The sequence below is a fragment of the Girardinichthys multiradiatus genome, chromosome 10 (genome assembly GCF_021462225.1).
Source record: "Girardinichthys multiradiatus isolate DD_20200921_A chromosome 10, DD_fGirMul_XY1, whole genome shotgun sequence".
Lineage (NCBI taxonomy): Eukaryota > Metazoa > Chordata > Actinopteri > Cyprinodontiformes > Goodeidae > Girardinichthys > Girardinichthys multiradiatus.
In genome coordinates this window covers 4821322-4836827 of record NC_061803.1, presented here as the reverse complement: position 1 = coordinate 4836827, position 15506 = coordinate 4821322, and the positions used below count along the sequence as shown (strand labels likewise).

Below are 15506 nucleotides of genomic sequence, written 5' to 3'. Positions count from 1 at the left end.
GACAGCCCCGCTTGATGCACTGCATCATGGGACGTGATTTTGTTGTAGCACCCAAGCTACTCAGGCAGAACTACAACAATGAATGAAGCCGGAAGGTTTCCCAAATTAAAACAGCGGTTGAAAGAAGCAACAAACATTTAATTATAGAGCTAATATTGTGCAGGAAACCTGGGACATAATTAATGCTGCAAAGTATAAGAAAACATGCAGTTGCTGCAGTAACACTGATTCTACATCAGGTGTGACCATCCAGAGGAAAGTTCTCCCTCTGGCCAGACTTACAGAAAATATTTTTCCAGTTTATGTTACAGCCTTCTTCTAAAATGGATAACATTTTCACCCCATAATGACATGAAAAAAAAGGGTTTTAATTTTTGAAAATACACTAAAAATAAAAAGTATTTACAGCTTTATTCCTCTGATCATCCTTGAGATGTTTCTACAGCTTTATTGGGAGTCCACCCGTGGTAGATTTGAAGGTCCAACAGAAACCCAGCATGAAGTCAAAGGAACTCCAGAACAGTACAGAAAAGGTTCTGCTGCTTTGAAGGGCCCAGTGATCACAGTGGTCTCCATTATCCCTAAATGGAAGAAGTTTGGAACCACCAGGGCTCCTCCTAGAGCTGGATGACCATTTAAATCGGGAGAAAAAAGTCGTATCCCGCCTCCTCAGTCAGGGAGTAGACCAATAAGCCGATGGTCATTCTATCAGAGCTCCAATGTTGCTCTTTGGAGAGAAGCTTCCAGGAGGAAAAACATCGTTGCAGCAATCCACCAATCACACCTGCATGGTAGAGTGTCCATAAGGAAGCCACTCCTTTGTAAAAGGCACAAGGCAGCCCACCTGGAGGTTCCCCAAAAGGACTCTCAGACAGTGAGAACTAAACTTCTGTCTGATGAGACAAAGATTTAATTCCAGGCATCATGTTTGGAGGAAACCAAGCACCGCTCATCAAGTGGCCAGTCCCACCAGTAAAGGGAAGCATGGTGGTGGCAGTATCATGCTGTGGTGATGTTTTTCAGCAGCAGGACCTGGGAGACTAATCAAGATGGAAGGAAACATCCAGAGCGCTGAGACATCAAAGTGACTTCAGAACCTCTCTGAATGTCCTGGAACGGCCCAGCCCAAAACTTGAATCCGACTGAACATCTCTGGAGAGACGATGGCTGTCCACCGCCATTTCCATCCAAACTGAAGAAGCTTCAGAGCTTCTGCAAAAAGGAACGAGCGGAACTGCCCAGAGATGGGTCTGCCAAGCGTGTGGCAACACGTTGAAGATGAAGACGCACTCGCTGGCAAAGGTGCATCGATAAAGTTTTGAGGGAAAAATTAATTTACTCCATTTAGGAATAAAGCTGCAAAGATAAATTGTGGTAAATACTTTCTGGAAGTGTTTAACCTGCATGAAGAGAGTGAATGCACGACACTATAATACTTTGTGCAGATCAAAATATATTGTTTGTCATTAATATGCGATTTTATTGCATATTATTTATCCTTTTTGAGGGTGTGTACAACTAATGGACAGAAAACGTGATGATACAGGTGAAAATAAATAGGAGGAATCTGGGAAATAACAGAAAAAAGTGAAAACAGAAAACAAATGAGGTGAAAAAAATGGAGAAAACAAATCATAAAAACAGACAAGACAATGATTTCAAAACCAAAGAATTTATTTCTGTGCCAACAAAACTCTAAATATAACAAAAAGGTTTTTAAATGCTTGGCAGCACACAGCCGTACAGAAAGCCTTGCAGCTACAGTGAGGACAGCAACACAATGCAGCTCTACTCTCAGAAACGTTGCATAAATTAAACCAAACAGGGTGAAAGAACTTCAGGGAGTCAGAACTCATGACAAAACACAATGCAACATGTAAACAAAAGAGAACAGGTGATAACTGAACAAAGATGGAAATCAAAGCCAAACAAGTTGCATTCGTACAAGCAGACTTCTCTTTTAAAGACTCAAATTTCTTCCTGCTGTACAGAAGGCAGCCGTTTATTCCTTCATTTCGGATCGATGCATTCCTGTTTACTTGATCCCAATTATCTGATCTCATCAGAGCACCTCGGGGTTTCTGTTAGAAGCTAAAACGCTTGCATGAAAACTAAGAACTTTGCATTAATTTGAGTCTGTTTTTAAGCAAACTGTGTAAAAAAAAAAAAAAGAAATCAACAAATTATTTGGTTTTAGCTTCTTAAAAGTTTTTGGTCACTGAATATCTTTGGTTCCACTAAAATAATAAAAAGGCTAAAGTGTAGCTGCATTATTGATTAATTAAAAAACCAAAAATCAGATGAATTACCCCCATGGGCTGAAACGACCTGTTCTTCCTTGTTCGACGCCTTTTTATAAGAAATTGAACTGAAATGTTGATATTTTTGGACATTTACCTTCGTTTGGTAACGAACTGCTCCGTCATTCACATTAAATTTCATCAATTTGCCCCTGTAGATCTCAAAAGATTGTCAACGCAATATGCCTTCAATAAAATTAAGTCATGCTGATATATTAAATATGATTTTTTTATATTATGCTTTAAGTACTACGTGATATATCTTAGTTTTTATGCGTTTTCTCCTACTACTCTACGTCTTTTCACAACAGACTAAAATTTGTGCAAACAGTTGAAAGTAGGCACTTTTCTTTCTTAACAACGAAAAGGGGAAATGTTTACATGGTAAATCATAACAAGACTATTGCATCCAGCGCAATAACATAGCATACATTAAGGCGAAAGATGGCCGATTTCACCAGCTTTACGTATAAAATGGTTTTAAATGTGAAAAACTGAACCCAGCATTTACAGCAGATCAACGAGGGCCTCAAACTATCCACTGCTTGGCTTTGAACAGCATCTCATCCTAGGTGAAGATACCATCTTAGGCCACATTTTATTGGCACTTCAATATGATTTAATTCAATAACATAAAATTGAATCCATCTTTTATTGCTGCAGAAAAATCGCTCAATGAACATTTTAGAAAAATCCAACTTGTCGTGTTAAGAAAAAAATTATTTTAACTAAACTCACTGGTTGTGACTAAATGGTGTTTCAACTTTATGCCTTCTTTTTATTGTTAAAGTTGATCCGTGTGTCTGGGAAGGTTTAATTAATATTCCATTCCTGATTCCCGGGGGTTAGGCAAACTCTACTCTTCAAAATGGGGAAAACAGGGCAATCAAATAAGGCAGATGTGCGTTGATCGTCATAATTAAGGAGATAGCTACTCTGCTAAACTTGCCCAAATCTACAGTCAGAGCAAAATATGTGGAAAAGCACTTAACCACTGATAAGTATGGTGGACGATCTGTGATGCTTTGGGCTTGTATCACTCTTTAGTGATACAAGTATCTTTAGTCTTCAGTATTTAGACCAACTGGACAATTAAACTCTCTCTTGGCTACTCTTCAAAACGGGAAAGACAACGTGCCATTCAAGTAAGGCGGAGGTGCGTTGATAAGCTATGAGAAAATAACTACTTGCCCACATTTAGATTAGGAGTGTTTTGTAGAAAGCATGGTGGAGGACCTGTGATGCTGTGGGCCCATTTCTCTTACAGTAAAAAAGAAAAGAAAAACACCAATGTTACAATTATCAGCACCTTTAGTAATTCCTAACAAATTAAGGAATTAATCAAATTTAAAGGTACTTTTTTAAAGCGGATCAGAACATGTAGGAACTTTTCATTTCTTTGCATAAGAGTTTTTCCCACAGAAAAAAAAATCTAATTTAAGGTTGGATTTTTCTACATTTTTCAGTGCGACATTATGCCACCTCAATAAAAGCTGGATTTGATTTGAAGCTCCTTTCTTCAGCAGGCGTGCCAGTAAATATGGCCGACGCTGTGTTCCCACTCAGCCGTTTATTGCACTTTTGCTCCGACTGACCGCTAGTGTTCAGGGTGATGTTAGTGAAATCGTTCTGAAATCATAACCTTGTTTATTTTTTCACAGCTTTTTAGCATTAAGGAGTGAAGTTCCATTCACGGAGCGTTGTAACACTGTCATATTTGTTCTAGTGCGCACATTCAAATAAGACAACTATAAAGGAAAACACAGGATTGCACAAAAAACCAAAAACAAACCCAAAACGGTCTTAAAATTACCATAAAAATATTCTTCTTAGAAATTAAGAACACAATAAGAGAATCGATGAATGTTTAAGGAACTTTTACAAAAAGCACAATAAGGTAAAGATTCACTGGATTTGCTGGTTGTTCAGACCTGTCGGACACAACGATATGACTTGTGAGCTCATACGTTCGAATCCATTTCAGTGGTTCAGAAATGGGACTATGGAGCGGTTTGGGAATTATCTAAGAGGAGAGAAGATGCCGAAAACACACAACCAGCCGACGGTCGCGTGATGATGAAGCTGCTCACACAGTTTCATCTGTTTTCCTTCACCACCTGCTATCTCCACGGCCGAATCTTCCCCCTCACAAACCTTCCAGATGCGGTTCGCCGCAGCCCGCACTCCCATCTGGCCTCCTCGCGATACATCCTGTCCTTCTCCTCCCTCCTCTTTCTCTCCTTCTCTCTTCTCCTCCTCTCCCTCTGCCTCCTCTCTCTGACCTCCCGGGGCAGTAGCCGGGGCAACCTGCTGGGAAGCTCCTTCTTCAGGAGGCCCAGGGTTTGGAGTTTAACATGGACGCAGAGCGGCAGGTTTTTCAGGATCTGTCTGGCGAGTTTTAGGATTATGGTGTTAGCCAAGTCTGCGAGAACCCCGAGTGGGCGTCTGCCGAAACGCCTCCCCCACAGAAGCAGCTTAGCTAGGTGAGAGGTGCTGCTGCATCGAGCCTGATGCTCCGATGGCAAGCTCTTTAAGAGAACAGGGATTCTGGACTGGCGGACACCCCAGTTTCGGCCAGCTTTGGGGAACATTTCGTAAAGGTTTCGCTCGGCCATGCCGCCCAGGACCGACTGGCACATGGCAAACAGCGGGCGGGGCAGGCGGAAAAGCACACGCATGCACAAGCGGTTGAGTTTACGAGGCGCCTGCTGGAAGAAGTTGCGGGCCGGTCTGACAACAAGCACCACGAGCAGATAGAGGGAAAGAAAGATAGAGGGAGAGCTGAGGAAAGAGGCTGAGATTAAGATGATGGGGATGTAGTAGATCCCCAAACTGAAGGAGAGCCCTAAACTGAAAAGGCCGCTGCCCCAGAGGCTGAGCGACAGGTAGGTGGAGAGAGACAACGAGCAGCACGACCGCAGCAGGAGGTACGAGAAGAAGAGCGCCAAGAAGGCGAGCTCGGCCGAGAGCACGACAGAGGCCACCGAGGGCAGGGGTGGCGAGCGACGGAGGGAGAGGAGGAAGATGGAGAGCAGCATCAGGGTGAGGTTGGAGGGCTGGGCGGCAGCGGACAGGGAGAGGAGGAGGCAGATGGCGTGAGAAAAGAGGGAGGGAAGGGAGGTCTGGGTGGGGGAAGAGGTAGGGGGAGGTGAGACAGGACTGGGCTCCAACTCCTCTGGGGAGTTGGGGAAAAAAAACTCCGACAGGTCGTCGAGCTCTCGCTCGCGGTGCCATCTCTTTTCTGGGGATGAGATGAGCTCTGACGGACATCCGTCGGCCACGCCTCTGCCCTCTTCTTCCTCTTCATCAGTGTCAACATGACATATTTTACTGTGATCTTCCTCATACTCCCACTGCACCCCCTCTACCTCCCTGTCTTCATCTTCTCTCACATCACTTCCCTTCCTTTCACTGACCTCCTCATCGATCTCATACTTCCTTTCAGCCTCTGGAACGCTTGCTCCTTCCACCTCCTCTTCTCTAAACACATCCCTGAGCTCTACAGCTCCATCTGGCTCATCCTCACACACCTCCATCATTACCGCCCCTTCTTCCATTTCTAACCCACTGTCCCCCGGCACCGCCTCGCTGTCCCAGCTGCCGCCCGGAGCCGCCTCAGGAGAACCCTGGCTCTGGACGCTCTCACTCACTTTGAGGCTTTTGGGCTGCTGGCGGACCTCCATGGCGTGTTTCTGCCGCAGCTCTTGCTCGCGCCTCTTGTTGTACTCCATCTGGTTGGTGAGCTCGGTCTGGTGCTGCGTGCGGATCAGGTCGGCCCGCGTCCGCTGCACCACGCCCAGCTGGCGGAACTCCAGCTCCTGCGTCGACTCGTGGTGGCGCAGCAGCATTGCACACTCCAGGTCCTTCAGAGTCTGCTTCTTGTTCAGGTCCTGCAGACGAGAACACAGCGAGCAAGAAGAACTTAGAGAAAGTTTATTTAAAGTCTCCAACTTCACATAAGTAATACAGCGCTTTGAAAAATTATGAATACCCCTTTTATCATTTATTAAAAACATAGTTGACCACCGCCAGAAGAGACCAACTCCAGGCCTGCAGCGCTCCTATCCTGCAACTTTTAGATGCATCCCTTCTCCAACCCACCAGCTGAATTCCTTCTTCAGCATTCAGTCCTTCAGCTGTGCAGAGGGCTGCTAACGAGCCATTTCTTTGATTTAGGTGATGGAAAAAGGATGCATGTAAAAGCTGCGGGGTAGTAGCTCTCCAGGACTGGATTTGAGCCACCATGCTGTATGTCAATAAGAATGTTACCTCTCTGAGCAGATCCTGCTCCAGGTTGTGGCGTCCTAGCACCATCTTCCTCTTGTACTGTCGACTCTGGAGCTCATAAAACTGCCTCTGCCTTCGCAGCAGGCCGGCTTCTTCTTCTGCCTGCAGCTGTTGCATGCACTCCTTCTGGTGCACCAGCCACTCCTGCTTCTCTCGCTTTGGTGTGGACTGGTTCTCATTCAGTTCCTTCAGGGAAATAATTAGCAAACTCTTATAGCAAAACAGTGCATCCGTTAAGACCATCATCTGGTTTTGTTTAGCTAGTTACAGAACCTAGGAGGCACCTCTTTGAGCTGCTCTTTGCGCTGTCGATACTGTCGTTTCTGGGAATCCAGCAGACCGGTCAGCTCCTTCTTCTGCTGGCCCAGGATGTGCTGCTGGAACTTCTTCTCCTCCGTCAGGACTGCTTTTGTCTGAACAAATCAAGAAGCCTCAATTAGAAGATGAAACACAACAAAACAAAGAGAAGATTTCTTAAAAGTGAAGCAAGAGTTTTCCTGAACTGCAGCAAGCAAACCTAATAGCACAACAAAGTGTTGCAGGGGTTCACGTCAAGTTCCTTGGCTCTTCTAACTCCAGCCTAAGCTCACCTCCTTCTCCAGGACAGCCTGGTGCTTCTTGGAAAGTTTTTCTAGCTCCATTGAGAAATTGTTCCTCTGGTTCTCCAGCTCTTTATCCAGTCTCAGCTGGTGCTCGTCCATCTCTGATTTCAGCTTGTTCTCTAGACCCATCAGCTGCTTCTGGTGCTGCCGCCGCATACGTTTGTACCTGTGACGAGACGCGACACATTTACCATTTACTCTAACGTTGTGCTGTAAATCAGTTTTTAAAAGTATTCAGCGTTCCCAACAGTAAAACTGGACATTTTTCCTTTAATTTAAGCGTTACATCGTGTTCCAGATCTTACCCAGACATCTGCTCTCTGAGAGCCGATCCCTGCTCATGTTCCTGGATCTGACGAGTGACCAACGAGGCGGTCCTGATGGTGGCAAAGTGGTCTCGGCGTCGACGTCTGCCGCCTCCCCCACCGCCGCCGCCACCAGACGAAGCTTCTCGTTGCGAGTCGACCTCTGGCTGATAGGGATCATCGTAGATGTTGTCATGGCTCTACAAAACGGAGAAAAAATTAAAAACAGGAGCATTTTTTAAAGCTACTGTACTCAGTTTTTGCTGAATGATTTTTTTGTTTTACTGAAACATTTTTATTAAAAGCTAAAAGCTCATTTGTGCAGTTTTGGAAAATTTTAAGATTTGCTTGTTGATAATATACCTGCTTAACAAGCAATGTGTGACTAGTTAAATATACACACAATGTACAAACGTGAACAGTAATTTGTTCCCTCTTTCTTCACATCTAGTCCTCAGTGATGAAGACTTATTAGGTCCAATTAGCCTTCAGATCCATCTTCTCCAGGCAAAGCCTGAAGTCCCAAATAATTGTGTTTTTTTCAGAATATGTATTTAGTAAAACAATTATAGAAAGCGAATGCTGCTTTATTTATGCATATTTGCAGTATAATAACTCTACTTTGCAGGTAACACTGATGACAGCGACAATAACTCAGTGATGCTGTTACATCACATTTCTTGTAGGGGGTGCAAGTCTGCATTTGTAAAATTCAAACATTTTTCCTGCAGATTCACAGAAGTCAAACGCGACGTTTTTAGGTACTAAAGCAGATACTAAATGTACAAAAAACGTAACGGGTTAAAAACAAGGAAGTAAATTTTGCCATCAGTCATGTTTTTGGACTGTAGGAGGAAGCCGGAGTACCTGGAGAGAACCCACACATGCATGAGGAGAACGTGCAAACTCCATGCAGACAAACCCCAGGCCAGGATTTGAACCCAGGACCTTTTTGCTGCTAGGCAACAGTGCTACCAACTGGCCCAGTTGGTGCAGAAAAAATATATAACAAGAATCTATAGAACATTGTATTTTAACATCTATAGTGAGGTCGTCCTACAAAACAGGGATGTAATAGTTGAGTGATGGACCGATTTTATAACTTTGTTTACAGATAATGTGGGGACGTGTTTTTTAAGCCTTTTCTTTGGTCATTTATATTTTCAATAAACTATGAAGTGTCTGGACTGACCAGAGGTTTGTGCAGGACAGAGCTGTTGGAGGTGACTGTGTGCTCTCCCTCCTGCATCATAGCCATCTCCCCGCTGTCATCGGAACCGTCCGCCAGGCTGTTGACGGAGCTGCTCTGGGAGCTGGCGCTTATCGACATGGACGGCAGAGAGTGGGAGCTCTCCATGCTGTTTACTGTGCCGGTACGCAACATGTACCCCTCCACATCCTGGAGAAAAGGAGGGAAAAAGATGAACTTTCGTCTGAAACATTTAGGCTTTAAGGAAGTGGAAAACCCATTAATAAAGGTAGTTTTGCCTCTGTGGGTTGATTGGATTTAACTTGGATGTTTGTGGCATAAACATACCAGCTAATAACATTAAAATATTTCCCAGCAGTCACAATCAAAACAATAAAAGTTTAAATTGTTCATTCTAGAAAGGTGCAACCTCTAATAGTCTTTATTTGCTGGAATAACAACTGTGAGTGAAATAAAAGCAGCTGGTTTAGGAGTTTTCTTTATGGCTAATGTTTACCCTTTAGCGCTGTTAGCTTCCTGCCGCTACTCCAGGACTCCAACATGTTTTTTTTAAATTAAAAAATCCAAACTTTTCTAGACATAGGTTTCGAGAGTTCTCAGTCAGTCCAATTTTTAACTTCAAAGTAAAAACATTCAAAATAAATTGATGGTAGGTATTTTTACACCTTTAAGGCTTTAAATATGGAAACTGTGAAACAGCGCTGGCTGGCTGGAAGGATGGAAAAATGCATGCATGGATGGATGAACGGATGGATGAAGAGATAGATAAATAAATTTATGGGATAATAAATGAGTTTATAAACCAATGCGTAAATGGATGGATGGTTGAGCTCAACTTTTAGACAATAAGACAGGAAATAAAAGTCTGATAAACAAATTTTTCTTCTAAATTCTACTTTCTTTTCCCATAATTTTCCAGACCTGGGAAACCCTTAAATTCCAGACTTCCCAGGAACCCAGCTCCTCTATCTCAGTCTCACCTCTTCCTCATCACCTCCTTCTGGTGCTGGACCATTGTGAGCCTCGTAAAACAGGATTTTCTTCATCTTGCGGTACTGCAGGTTGTCGAGCTCACGGACAGCATCCTTGGTTCGCGCGATCAAGTCCATCACAACCGTCACGGGACGCTCTCTGCATAGGAAGTGGTGCTGGAAGGAAGGACAGAGCAGAAGACAGGATCTGAAGGACCTTTCTGTTGGTTTATACCTCTACCAGAACAACCAAAGGTCCTTAATTCTGTAGCTTAAAGCTTATTCGAGTTAATGTGGAAAATGTTCTTGTTTCAGCAGTTGGCAGCAAAGCATGATTAGTTAAATAGTCTCTTGAGCAGAGTTTGATTCCAGGTCATCTTTATTGCAGCAAAAATATTAAATTACATTAGAAACATGATTAAAATATTAAAATATAAGTATTAAAGTATCCTACATTAACTACATTTATTCTTAAATCGTCTAATTTCTCCATTATAAAACAATAATCTGAGGACTTGATGCACAACATCCAACCTTTTCCTCTGACTGTCCGTACCTTCAGCAGCACATCAGAGGTAGGTCTGTCCTGGGAGAGCTTTTGCAAACAGGAATCCACAAAATTGCGGAAATAATCCGACCTGAAAGATACAAAACAATAAATAAAAAACATCATATTTTAATTGTAGCTTGGCTTCTGGTGTGGTATAGGAACACATGCTGCTGTGAAACCAGTTGTAAAAAACAATCCAGAGATGAATTATAGGCTGGTGTCCAGGCTACCCTACTTCCTGCCTGGATGAAACTGTTTTCACTGCTTGGTGACCATGAATTCTTGGAGGTGTTTCAGTTTAAAACTCACCATAGCAGAGAGACCGCTCTGTTGACAGTTGCTTTTGGAAACAGACTGTTGGATGACCTACTTGTGCTACTGGTCTCAGCAGCTGCTTTAGTGATTTCATCTCCACCTCTGCCAATCGTCCCTGGGGTGTACCACAAGGCTCCATTTTTGGTCCCCTTTTTTTCCATTGCACCTGCTGGGACTTGATTTTCCAGTAAACAGTCTTTCCTTTCATTTGTTTTTACTGCGATTAAATGGTTGTTGCCTACTCCTTTGTTTTTAACCATTACTGCCCTTTTATTTACCTTTTATTTTAAGGCCTCATGTTTAATTTTCGTGTACAGTACTTCTTGTTTTGAAAGTTCTTTATAAATAAAGAGGTACAGCATGATAAAGTGAGCATATCTTCTTTCAATAATTGTGGTATAAAGGATGAAAATAGCTTGTAGGTTTTTTTTCAAATCAATATAAGAATCTATAAAACAATCTCAAACAGTTTCCAACGATGATGACGCATAGCGCCTGAAAGGGTTCATCAGAAAGATGTTAACTGTTAAGTGACAAAACATCTAAGTAAAGTTTTACTTGTCAAACATATTCCGACTTTCAGATTTTTTTCCCCTAAAATCTAAAATAAGTCACTTTGCAAACTGTAAAATTTATGGTTATGAAATCATCAAGTCAAACAGCTTATTTACATCATCTGAAGCAGGAATATTTGGTTTTGACTAAATTTGGGCTGAAAATGAACCGTCCCCACTCCTTATACAAGCCATTTCTCACCAGTGATTGGACTGCAGCACAGGGCTCTCATTCTGGGCGATGTGGTATAAGGCACTCATAGCATTCATGTTGAAAAGAGGAGGCTTCCTTTCCGCTACGAAGGGACAAAGCGTGACAGAAACAAAGAGTGACAGATATAAAGAAAGAAGAAATGGTTTCAGCTTTATGAAAATCTACCCTTCACACCTCAACGGGACCATTTCAAGGCCATCTCTTACCCAGCTCTATGCAGGTAATGCCAAGTGACCACACATCCACCTTCCCGTCGTACTGCCCCTCGTCCATGGCGAGGATCACCTCGGGGGCCATCCTACACGGAGAAAACGAAAACTCAACAACAATTCAACCATTTCCATCTTTTCTTTTTCCTTTTGATGGTGGAACAACACAGAGCTGCACCTCAGGGCGGATTCATTTCCAGAGTCTGAATAACATCAACTCGCTATATGGGGGTTGGGCTGCCCTCTGTACATTACCTACAGTAATTACTACCTGCTCAGTACTGGAATCTGTCACTTTGAGGACAGAAAACACAGCCTGCATTTTAGTGGGTAAGCTCACTCACAGGTTGTGACATAAATGCATCTCAAACAAAGCTAATTTCAGTTTTAATGTTGCTAAATGAAAGACTTGATAAATTCGAATATATTTAAAAATAGTACATAGTATGTTCCCTACTTGAATACTTGCACATCCAGCACACAAACTTATGAATTTGGAGAAATCCGTATTCATAATTGACGCTGATCTGCAGTTTCTGGCAGATAAAGCGAAAAAAAAAAAAGGCTGCAAACATTTAGCTTCAGTACTATTGTTGAATATTTATGATGATGATATTGATTGCGATTATTTTCTTTACTACTCTTATCAGAGTTTCTCCACCACTCATTGCAAGTTTTATCATACAAGCAGTGTAGCAATCTAAGGCAGCGAAAGTCCACCCAACAGAACTTCACCAACATGCAGAAAAAACGGCTTGCAAAACATTATTGGCTGCGCTCATGTTTTCTTATTTTTGTGGCACTAGTGGCCTTAATGTTGAAAGTAGATTGACAGGAAATGGGGTGGAGAGAGGAGGAAGACATGTAGCAATCGTCTCTGGCTCAGGACTCTAACCTGGAACGGCTACGTCGAGGACTGAAGACACGCTCCCCCCCTCTGCAATCTATGTTTGCCACCCTTTACCTAAAAACCTTGACACTGAAAGAGAGACTGAATTGGCTGATGCAGCTCCCTGTCTGTGCATGATAACTGGAACAGTTAGCCTAAAACTCTGCTAACGAGGAAAAGACGTCTGGAGAACAGCCTTTAAGACTCTAACCGAAACGGCCAATGCTAAAGTGTTGTTTGCAGGTACTATGAGGCAGACAACATGTATGGTAACAAGTATTTTTCTTAGTATTGGTATCTAGATTAAAATTTTAGTATCCAACTAGTTCCATCTGATTTGCTCCTTTTACTTTATTTTGCTGTATTAGGGAATAGACCATAACGCGTAAAATGGAGCTTTTTCATTTTTACAGGATCAGTCTTTATTTCAACATTTTAACACCCAACAAGAACATCAATTTATTCCCAATAAAGTGAATAAAAAGGTAAGAAATTCACATAAGAAGTCCAAGAATCTACTTTAAAATATGATCTCATTTTATCATGATGCTGTGTATTAAAAGGATGAGAAATTAAAAGCATTTTCTACAACCTGCTACTTTAAATAACCCGTTGCAATACAAGGAAACTGTCCATCCACTAGGAACAATGTTCAATGAAAGCCCATTCTGCCTTTTTTCCCCCACACAGAAGCAGCGTTTCATGATCCCGAACACATTATGTTTCAGAAAGAAAAAACATTGTTTGAATATTCAGTATTCAGTCCCAAATCTGACCGAACAGTTGATCCTAAGCGTGTTTTCATGCACACGCTCCAGTGGTTTCCCTTGCTTTCCTGGCAACGAACACAATCACTTAAAACCACCATGAGCTTCTTGTAATGACAGCGGGCTACTGATTCACTGATTTTTGTAAAGGAGGTTTCCTCTCATAACTGCTTCTTTTTGCTGTGTACAGATTTGACAGAACATCCCTATAATCTAAATAAAAACAGAAGCAAATCCACTTTTCATTTTCTAAGTCCATCCATCCGGTTAAAACAACACACCCATATGGCAAAAACATCAGTCTTGCCATATTTCCCCTCTGACATCCAGGCTGGGTCCAACCTCTCATTTGACTGTAGTTTTGCAGCCCGTCAGGAGCAAGGAGTGCAGCATCTGGACTCTTCTCTGTACTTGCCCCCTGGGCAGCAGAGGATCTACTCCGGACAGTTTTGTTTATATTTGTCTGACTTCCAGGTGACTGTATATATTTTCCCGGGGAGCGCTCACTGCGCGCTGGTTTGACCCCTCCTGTGTGCGCCTGCATCGGGGCAGAACTCCGCTGTGCATGACTCCCATCTTTTAACAAACAGAACCGTTTTATTTTAAAGGTAACCTTAAATGACTTCGGTTATGATCTGGCAGTATATAGAAAATGAAATCAATATTAATATGCACTCCGCAGCTCCTCCTCTCTGTTTTCAGTGGCAGTGTTAGAGCGCCACATACAGGCCAGGTGTTGTATTTACAAGATTTTGGTTTTTATATGTGGATGAAAAGATTTTAAGAAACAAAGCTGTGTTTATGACACACTTGGAAATATAATTCAAGGAATTCGTGTGTCTGCTTTTCATTGTGCTGGTTTCAAAATGACTGCGTTGGGTTGAAGCTCAGTCTGGGTTTGGATCGGTTTAAACATCCTTATAAATGTCGTATTAATGATGAATAAGTTATTTTAGTTCTTAATCAAAAGATATGCTGCAATGAGTAGAGAAATATGAGTGTTTTACCAGTAAGGTGTTCCCACGAAGGAGTTGGCTGGAGCAACAATAGAAGCAGAACCAAAGTCTCCCAGTTTGACCTGACCCGGTTCTGTAAGCAAGATGTTTCCTGCTTTTACATCCCTGGCAGACAGACAGGACCAGACAGGAGAAAACCGTCAGTCAGGGATAAAAACGGAGGAAAACAAGCCGAGAGACGTGATAAAGAAAAAGCTGAAACATTGGAGGCTGGAGAGAAGAACGTTGCACCTAACAGTGTTACATAAGCTTTGTTAGGCAGCACCGTTTCTGCCTCCTCTGGTTCTGGCGTTGTCTCCTATCAGAAGAGTGGGCGAGGAGAGCAGGACAGAGGGGGATGAGAAGAAGGTTACCTGTGAATCATGTTGTGAGAATGAAGATAGACCAGGCCCTGCAAAGCACCGTGGGTTATGGCAGCTATTTCCACCTCCTGGAGGGGCTTCTTGTGGACTGTGGAATGGATTTTATATATGCATAAATAATAGACTGCAAACACAATAATAGCTCAATAAATGTTTCAATCCCTCTTACCTTCTAGCAGGTCAGAAGCTGAACCCAAACAGTACTCCATCACCAGCTGGAAAAGAGCAAACAGGAGTCTAAGCATCATTGTATGGAAACAGTTTATGCAGGAGACACAAGGAGAGCCGTTATCAAACTGACAAGTAGCTGGAAAAAGGTTTTAATATCCAACCAAACATGAATAAGTTGGTATTCTTTCCACACTGAAGCATTCTTGCAGAAAACCACAGGTATTGTAAGATGTTTTAATTCTTTTTAACCACATTAACTCCTTTAAGGACCGAAGGTTTTCACTGATTTCCTGGAAATAAAAACTCTTATTAGGTCCAAAAAAAAAAAACAGGAGTTAAAGTTGAAACATATTCTCACATCCTGCTGTTTCAGGAAGCTGTGGGGCTGAGTTGACCGACTCTGATTAGTCAAACCCAGCAACAGCCTGTGTACCACTGCAGACACACACACAAGTGACAGACGTACTGAAAACATTACCATGACTGAAGTTTACTCTTCCTGCTTCCTGTGATGCATCAAAAATATAATCTCCTCAACTAATCAACAAAACTTGACTTTACATAGTTTTTTTCCTCCAAAGAACACATGTTTAAACATGTTCTTCTTTCTGCAAAGACTACAGAGACTGATGAAGACCCTGGTGCTTTTCTTTAAAGGGTTACTGTATGATACTAAAAGCAACCAGATCACAACAGCACAGGTAAAAATACCAGGAAGGCTGAATGAGTCTACATTTCCTAAAGAATAAACTCCAGAACTATTCTTTTAGTAATACTAGCAGTG

The 15506-nt window shown here is 42.4% G+C and overlaps 1 protein-coding gene across 2 annotated transcripts in view; it reads right to left on the bottom strand.

The window, feature by feature from the left end:
• taok2b (TAO kinase 2b) overlaps positions 1 to 15506 on the bottom strand; it is a 35155-nt gene that overhangs the window by 9901 nt on the left and 9748 nt on the right. The window contains exons 5-17 of one of the 2 annotated variants that reach the window (XM_047376651.1): positions 14721 to 14766; positions 14543 to 14639; positions 14181 to 14294; positions 11515 to 11606; positions 11297 to 11390; positions 10232 to 10313; positions 9685 to 9852; positions 8687 to 8893; positions 7495 to 7694; positions 7178 to 7355; positions 6872 to 7000; positions 6570 to 6773; positions 5951 to 6190 (exon numbers count right to left, since the gene is read on the bottom strand). In XM_047376651.1, coding sequence (XP_047232607.1) covers positions 5951 to 6190; positions 6570 to 6773; positions 6872 to 7000; positions 7178 to 7355; positions 7495 to 7694; positions 8687 to 8893; positions 9685 to 9852; positions 10232 to 10313; positions 11297 to 11390; positions 11515 to 11606; positions 14181 to 14294; positions 14543 to 14639; positions 14721 to 14766 — 1851 coding nt within the window. Of the gene's footprint in view, positions 1 to 1656; positions 6191 to 6569; positions 6774 to 6871; positions 7001 to 7177; positions 7356 to 7494; positions 7695 to 8686; positions 8894 to 9684; positions 9853 to 10231; positions 10314 to 11296; positions 11391 to 11514; positions 11607 to 14180; positions 14295 to 14542; positions 14640 to 14720; positions 14767 to 15506 lie in introns of those variants that run through there. The other variant, XM_047376650.1, reaches the window with a different exon arrangement.